The 8,934-nt window shown below is 34.7% G+C and overlaps 1 protein-coding gene across 2 annotated transcripts in view; it reads left to right on the top strand.

The window, feature by feature from the left end:
* The first annotated feature begins 3,241 nt into the window (after positions 1-3,241).
* LOC126714302 (uncharacterized) overlaps positions 3,242-8,934 on the top strand; it is a 32,932-nt gene continuing 27,239 nt past the window's right edge. Inside the window, exons 1-4 of one of the 2 annotated variants that reach the window (XM_050414396.1) lie at positions 3,242-3,477; positions 3,569-3,710; positions 4,904-5,022; positions 8,344-8,389. In XM_050414396.1, the coding sequence (XP_050270353.1) occupies positions 3,615-3,710; positions 4,904-5,022; positions 8,344-8,389 (261 nt within the window). In that variant the 5' untranslated portion in view covers positions 3,242-3,477; positions 3,569-3,614. Of the gene's footprint in view, positions 3,478-3,563; positions 3,711-4,903; positions 5,023-8,343; positions 8,390-8,934 lie in introns of both variants that reach the window. The other variant, XM_050414395.1, reaches the window with a different exon arrangement.

Below are 8,934 nucleotides of genomic sequence, written 5' to 3'. Positions count from 1 at the left end.
ATGCATAAGGGCTTACTACTGATGAGGTCATCTGCTGCTGAAGAGATAAATATGTCTAGTGGTAAGAGAGGTTTCTACTATTGATGCCCTCTGTGGCTGGAGAGATGAATATGTCCAATGGCTAGAAAGCTTTCTACTGCTGGAGCCCCCTGTGGCTGGGATGATGAGTAATAAAAAATTATTCCAACAAAAAAGAGAAGTTTCTGCTCCTGATGCCCTTTGTGGCTGGAGGGATGAATGTCTAGTGGTAAGGGGGGTTTCTACCACTAGAGCACTCCATGGCCGGGATGATGGATTATAATAAATTATTCTAGCAAAAAAAGGGGTTTCTGCTGATGAGAACCTCTATTGCTAAACTTTGAACTCCCTTTTTTTTTGCTGCCACCGCAGCTGGATAGACTCTTTTTTTTTTTTTTTTTTAAAGGGATAAAAGCTTCTTTTTTCTTTGCCTCATGGGGGCTATATGCTTAGAATAAGCATGTTGAAAGCCTTGGAGTAGCTCACATAGTTGAGAGATAGGTGGTTTGGCATCTCACAAAATATCTTGAACATATGGACCAAGCGATATTGAGCATGTGATATGTTGGGGTTGAGATCTCCTTCATGATATGTGATCTTAGACTTTTGGAGGCATAATAAGGCTAGGCTTTATGACTCCCCAATGGAGTTGCCAGAATGTCGGGGGCCGTTTTTGCGCATAGCCACATTTCCTCCGTTGGAGGTGTGACTTTGCTAGGCTTGGATTTGTTTTGGGGAGTTCAATCTGGAACTCGACATTGGGCTGCATTGACCAATGGCTTCCGGTGCATTTTTAAGCCTACAAAAAAGATAAAGCCCAAAGTCTAAGAATCGTGATAATGGTTGAAATAAATAAATAATATGTTTAGGATAATAAATTTGATTAAATGATGAGTTGAATGTTATTATTATGTGTGTTAAGTGATGTCCATTAGAATGATTAATTAATTGTCATATGTCCAATAATGGGATGAGTCCAATAGTCCATATTTAGCTGTAGTATAGTTCAAGTTCAATATAATAAGGTATGTCCAGCAATGGTCTATGTCCAAATAATATATGTCCAGCAATAGTTCATGTCCAAATAATATATATCCAACTGTGGTTTATGTCCAAATATTACACATCCAACAGTGGTTAATGTCTAAATAATATATGTCCAGTAGTGGTTAGGTTCAACTTGTCAATATTTTTGTATTCATTAGTGAAATATTAGTGAATCCATTTTGTTAAATAGTAAGAAATAATTAGTGTAAGTTGCATTTTGCGGTATAGTGATAATGATACAATATGTACTCAATAATGTAAGTTTATAGATTAAGACATAATAACTTATCTTGATATGGTTTGTGGTTCCAACTATAGCATCACTTTATATGGTTTGTGGCTTCAGCCGTATAGCGTCAGTGAACTGATAACGTTCCAGCGGCATAATAACATAAGTCCAGCGGTACAATAATAATGAAGTAAAATATATTCAATAATGTAAATTTAGAAATAAAGACATAATGACTTATCTTTATGTGGTTTGTGGCTCCAGTCGTATAACATCAGTGTAGTTATAACATTTTAGCGACATAATAAAATAAGTCCAGCGGTATAATATGATATTATAAGTCATTTCATGGTGACTTCATGATTGAAGGGGAAAAATGGGTGCAACTAGAGGGAGAGAGAATATGTCCAACCGTGTGCATAGGTTGGTTAAGTTTATCCCTTTTATCATGCACTTAAATGATTTTCCCCATATAATGCTCTTTTAGTTTTTAGTCAAATATGAGTGATATTGCCTTCCATGAGAGTTCTTCCTATTTTTGGTACTGCAGCTGGAGGTTAAGGATCTTAGCTTAAAATGGTATGATTTCTTTTATAGGACCCTTACTTCTTTGGGTATGGCAACAAGCTATTGGAATTGGGCATTAATGGGTTGATGATGTCAATTTTGGACATGTGTCAGTTGTTGGAGCTTCTGCTGGAGTTAAGGTAGCTTTTGTTGGAGCTGCTACTCGAGCTTTTGGCTAAATTTCATTTTTTGGAAAAAATATATGTTTAGTCCATGGTTTTATACAATACATTTTTTTTGTATATAATAAACTAGTTGGTTGATATTTGATGAAGTTTTAGAGATGTAATTATGGTTTCTTAGTGTTTTGACCAAATTTTAGAGAGCAAGGAGAGCATTTAATGCTAAATATGAGATATTAATATAGATTTAGTCATATGCTTGAGATTGATTTAAATGAAAATAATAATATAATTATATTTTTAAATTTATATTATATAATGAATATTAAGTTTTAGGTAAAGAGCAATGTGGAGTTTTATCATTTTAAGTGTAATGTGATAATAGAGTCTTATCAAATGTTACCTATTGCACACTGACCCGTCAGAGTTTAGGGAATTGGGGAAGACATGCCAAGCAACATGTTTCCTTTATCAACTTTGAACCGCTAGAGTTTTATTGAACATACTTATTGGCCCTCCAAACCACAACTCTTAAAATTCCCCTGATAAGACTCATAAGCTTGGATAATGAGCCGAAAATGAGATGATGTGTTATGAGCTTAAACGATGGGCTTTGATAAGATAATATCGCCATGGGTTTCAGACCATGGGCTTTGGCGTCGTTTTGTGTAAATATAGGCTCTTTTGGGCTTTGAAATAGATTTACCCAAAATCCATGATAATATTGATGAGGTGCAGGTTGCCAATGAAATAAAGTCATGTGACGTGAAAATTTTGTACTCAACATTTAGCCACCCGAGTGCATGGGCTTATTTTGCAAGGGTATGCACGAGTAACATCAATAACACCACTACGATTCATTACATACTAGTTAATATATAAAGATAAAGATTATACATAGTTTAAATGATGAAAAATCTTAAATAAAAACTCTATTATTACATTAAATAAGTTACAAAATGTTTGCATAGATGATTCCTACATAAAATTTAGTTAAAAGAAAAAAAAAAAAAACTTATTTTCCTAATCACAATCTAGTAATCTGCCTAAAAAACAGAATAAAATAAACTAAAATAAAGACAGAATATGAACGTGAACCCAACCGGACAGAATGATTCGAGTAACGAACCCGCTCGGTCGGGGTATCAGCAATCGAGTACACATCGCTTATCTCTAAAATAAATAAATAAATAAAAAATAAAAAAAAGAATAATAATAATAAAGAAAATAAGAAAAATGAAAAAAAAAAAAAAAAAAAAAAAGGCTTGGGATTTGCTTATCTTGAAGCTGTAGAGGAAAAAGAAAACAAAAACAGAAGAAAATTGGTAAAATTGTATATATGAAGAAATGAAAACGAAAATAAGAAAATAGTTTCAGTTTTGTTGTTAATCATTCATCTCCGTCGGAGAATCGGAGGAGGTCTAGGGCTTCGTGCTTGCTAGACTCGATCCTCTCTCTCTCTCCCAAAAATTAAGGGTTCTGCAAATTCTTCAGGTACAATCTCTCTCTCTCTCTCTCTCACAAATTTTGGTTTAAATTTTATTAGAAACTTTACTGATTGTTTGTTTGGGATGTTGAAGTGAAGGAATTGATGAGATAGTGTTGAGTGAAAAAACACGAGAGTTAGGAAAATGAAGGCAGGGAGCGCTGCTAAGTTGATAGTGGACGCCCTCCTGCAGCGGTTCCTTCCCCTCGCTCGCCGCCGCATCGAAACCGCCCAAGCTCAGGTCTCCTCTCCTCATTTCTTTCTATTATATGATGAACTGAACACCACCACTCCATTTCAATAACTCTATTATCATTGCTTATAATAACATGACATGACATGACATGTCTAATTCACTGCAAGACAATGTTTGTATCTTAACGCATTAAGATTTGTGATGAATTTTTTTTTTTTTTTTTTCAATGACCTTATGTTCCAAGTTGTTAACTGGTAGATACCAACTCATTTGGAGTAGCTTTCTTAATGCATAGGTGTGGGAGTTAATTAGGTGCGTTGCTTATAGGAAATTCCAAATTAGGCTGTATTTTGATGTAGCGAGCTGCTAGTTATAGGACGCCTCAACTTGTTTTCCTACAGGATTCATGTTCATAAGACGTAAGTTTTATGCTGATTGTCAAAAATATTTGGACACTAACAAGTTTAATCGACCATACATGACTTCTGATTTTTTTTTTTTTTTTTAAACATGAATAACCGAAGTTTTGAAGATTCTGAAAGGATAATTCCTAATCTTAAAATCTTCCTCTTCAAAATCTTATTGGATTGGTTGTCTGTAGTAGGCAGTCATTCTATTATTTTTTATTTTTTATTTTTTGAGTTTTTTCTTTGATGGATGTTTGTAATTTGGGTTTTTGATTGTTCTTGTCCCTAGCGTATACTTCTTGTATACTTGGGTGTCACGTTTTTGATATTCTAATAACTCATTACTTATCAAAAGAAAAGAAAAGAAAAGAATAAGCAATTATTATTATGCGTCAAAATTTCTGCAGAAAGGTAAGATTATTCAGATTTTATTTTTTGGGATTTCATAGCTTGGTCTCAAACCATTATAAAGGAAAAAGTGTGTTAAGTGGGGTTGCAAGAGATAGAGGGTTCAAGACCCACAAGGTGCATTTGTAACTTACCAATAAAAAAAGGGTTGCAAGAGATATAAACCTTAATTTTTCCACAATTTCATGGCATGTTTCCTACGTTTTCTGTACTGTGTGTATGATATAGATACCAACGATTTTGTTCTCAATGACCATTCATTTAAAATCTTACCAACATTATTATAGAATTGCATATTTTTTATATATTACCCCATGCAAAACTATGACTCTGAAAGCTGGCCTATGCTGTATTGCTAATATAGATTGATGCTCATCTATCGTATTTTGTATTTCTTCTTCTTGCTACTTGGGCAAATCACAGGATGGACAGTATCTTCGACCGTCAGACCCTGCCTATGAGCAAGTACTGGATTCCTTAGCCATGATTGCACGCCATACACCTGTACCTCTTCTAGAAGCTCTTCTCAGATGGAGAGAAAGGTGGGCCAAATCCCCATTTTTTTTTCCCTTGGTTTTCTTATATTGCTAATACAATCCATGTTGCTTACTTTTATTTTGTATATAATCAAAGGACAAGAGTGACATTTGACCTTTCCCCTTCTTCCTTCTTTGAACTCCTTTCCCAATGAACCTAATCTCCACTCCCCGCTACACACTACTCCTTGTGATTCACTCTCTTGGTGAATCTAATTTGAAAGTTTATTATTAGTTTATTCTTTACACATGTAGATGAAATGGAAATCTCAAATATGTTGTAGGTAAATGACCCAATGTACAGCCCATTCACATTTTCAATCAATATAGGCTCATTTTTACTCAATATGACCTTTAAGCCAAGTGCACTCTCTTGGCGACCTCCATTTGATGTCATTTGTTGATTTTATTGACTCTCTTTCTTTGCGATTGTATTCTTTGAAAAGGGATTGTTCCCATCTTATTATGTGTCTTTATCTTTTCCTCTTCTATAAAATTTTTTTATTATCAGAAAAATAAAGATCTTTAAGCTTGTTACTACTTCAAAGCAAAGGATAAAACTTCGTAGAATCATATTCATAGGTAATCAGGATGTTGAGAATTTCCTCACAAAACTGTTCAATGTCATCTGTGAAAAGGAAATATGAGATCTTCATAATCCCCATGTTTTGACCTCCTACATTAAACCCAACAATAAAACCAATTTCTACGTCCAATTCGCACTACTCATGGGTTAGTAGTTTGAAACGCCGCTAGAGTAGTAGGTTGGGATTCCTTATGTCAATTTGTTGGCTTTGGGATTGGAGATGGCAGAAGAGTTAGATTTTGGAATGATATTTGGTGTGGTGAGTCCCTTTTAAATAATATAGCATCACATTTACTCTTGTCGATTGGTGTTGCATGTGGAAGGGTAGTGGGTTACTGTGGATCTCTTATTGCTGCATTGTGCAGTTGGCCATAAACTGTGGTCTATTGTCTTCTCTATTTAGGAGTTATTGTGGATTATGTAGCGTGGATGCCAAATTTGACCTATTAATGCTGATTGATTTTGTTGGATTTGATTGATGCTGATTGATACTATTTGATGGATTTGATTTGATTTTATTTTATTTCTCATATCTCTTATGTAATCTTGTTATGAGGTTTTTTTTCCCAATGTCTAATGTGATTTTGGGAGCTGTTTTAAAGGGTTGAAAATTCACTATTGTAGATAGTTGGTTCTGGATTAATGAAATTGGGTTAGAAGTTTTCTTCTAGTGCCTTGTGGTGATTCCAAGCTAACCCATTACTTGGTGTTGGTTCCAAGCAACCTTAGGTAGTAATTACTAGTTTTTATGTTCCTCAAACCCTAGGTAGTGATTAATAGTTTCTATTTTTCTATTTTCATCCTTGGTAGTGATTCCTAGGTTCTATAAATTTTGTTCTTTTTGTTTCCTCCAACTCTAAGTTCCCTTTTAAGATTTTATTGTCCTTCTGTTTTGGTACGTGTGGTATCTGAGCAAACCACGATCTAGTCTCTAGGAAAGTCAAGAAAGCCACCATAATTGCTACCCTCCTCAATTGACCATCACAAGTTCACAACATAGTCAACCTCCAAAACCTCAAATCAACTCCAAAAACCTATCCAAATAAAAAAGAAAAAAGAAAAAACGACCCTCAATTACCTCCAAAGCCAGCTTAAATCCAAATTCCCCATAATTCATTAAGAAATAAAAAACACCCTCAGCATTGCCAACCCAATCTTGCTGCAACCTACAATAGAGTGGCAAGACCCATCCTAAACACCCCAACCAGAGATTTTATTCGTCACAAATCCAGAGGGTCCAACTGTCATTCAACCATGAACCAATTCATGTTGAGTACATTACCCACCCAAGTCATCGTTGTCAGCTATAAAAACCACAATCGAACCTCAATGAAGGCCAAACCCATTTCAAATCACCTTGAACTCTATCTGGCTTCACCAATTGAGCCCAAGACTTTGGCAACACCCTATAACCGAATTCCCTGCTGTGAGGTGACTTGCCTCATGAAGCTAACCACCTCTACTCCTATTGTCATCAAAGTCCTGTTCTCAATGCCATCTTTGACTTCTTTACAGGAGCCACCTAGGTCATGTACAAAAAAAGCCTCCTCATTGCAAAAGACAAGCTATGTTACCCTTTGGTTTTGAAGCTGATGGAGGTTTCAGAAATTTTTTTTAAGTAAGAAAATTCAATTGAGATTCAATGGAGCAACTCTAGTACATGGAGAATATACGAAGGAGATGCCCAAGCAATTAGAAACAAAAATAAAGTGAAAATATTAGAAAGGCTAATGAAAGCTCAAGGTATCCAGGAACACTAGACAATCCACAATAGAAAAAGTATTAGAAGTTGAATTCCATTCATATAAGTCTTTAAAAATAAGAACTTAAACTCAATCAAGTTTGGCTCCTTTCCCACAAATTAGTGAGCATTTATCTCTTCAAAGACTCCACATCAAGCATGACAGAACAGCTTTTCAAATCCTTCCATTACCTCTCTTACCAAAATGTACCTTCCAACATGATAATAACTCCATCATAGAGAAAGGCCTTCCCCAAGAAACGCCAAACAAGTAGAAAACTAAGACCAAAAATCTTCAGCCACTGCACAGTTGAGGAAAAGATGAGCTACACTCCCATCATGTCTTTTACACATAAAACAACAATTCAAAATAGTTTTCCCTAACTTAGATTGTCTATAATCAACGTCTTCCTACGCACCATGGCAAGAAAGCCACCCTTGGAGCTATACAAACTTCAAATGCTCTGCCAAGGAAAAGAATTCCCTCATCTGCTTAAAGCCTTGTGTTGCTTTTCATTCTCCTCCTTGTTTTACTCTTCTAAATATGTTTGATCATTTTATTTGATAGATTGATTATTCTTCTCTTTGAGTACAACCCAGATGTACTTGGTTTTTTTTTTAAATAAAATTTGTTATTACTTATAAAAAAAAAAAAAGGATATCAAATTTACAAGAGATGCAACCTAACAACCCCATAGGGAACCATCCAACGTCTTTGTTGTCTATATATCAAATGGCGAAAGAATTTGATCGACTACAATGAATGAGGAATTTTAACCTCCTATGTTATTGTTTTCATGCATATAAGAGTTAAAATATATTGTTGATAATCTTCATATATATATATATATATATATATATATATATTTTGGGTTAACATAAAAATGGAAATGGCATCACTCTAGTAGATGATCCTATCACTGTGATCTTATTTGGTGTTTGTATTTGGATTATGAATTTTTTTTTTTTTTTTTTTTGTGGGTTTTTTTATTCATTGCAGTGAGTCCCCAAAGGGAGCAAATGATGCATCTACATTCCAAAGGAAGGTTTGTATTATGATTAGTAGCTTGTAAAGTTTATTCCTATTAGCAGACTCGTTAATTTTTTGTTGTATTTAATGTATGTTGACAGTCATGAACCTGTTTCACTAATGCAGTTGGTTCCCTTAATTACTAATGATCATTTAAAGACGTCATTATCAGAGTAGTTTTTGTAAACTTGTGACTATATGACTGTACAGAGAGATATATTTTAGAAGCCTAAAGAAACTCCCAGACCCTTTGTCTTTATATATATAAGAGTTATTCCTTCATCACTGCAGTCGATGAATTGGATTCTATCAACTGACTAGTCCTACTCCCCCCCCCCCCCCCCCCCCTTTTCTCTCTTTTTCCCCTGGGCACTGAACAAAAGTTTGCCACTGGATCAGATGTGAACAATGGAAGCATTAATTATAACCAACAAATGCACTTTGCAGATACACAGTTAGAGCATAAAAATAATTAAAGTCGTGATTAAAAAAAAAAAAAAAAAATCTGATAATGCTATTCACTGATATGGACATGCTTATTTTGGCCTTTTATTTGACACA

This window comes from Quercus robur, chromosome 2 (genome assembly GCF_932294415.1).
Source record: "Quercus robur chromosome 2, dhQueRobu3.1, whole genome shotgun sequence".
Taxonomy (NCBI): Eukaryota; Viridiplantae; Streptophyta; class Magnoliopsida; order Fagales; family Fagaceae; genus Quercus; species Quercus robur.
This window is presented reverse-complemented; position numbering and strand designations above follow the sequence as displayed.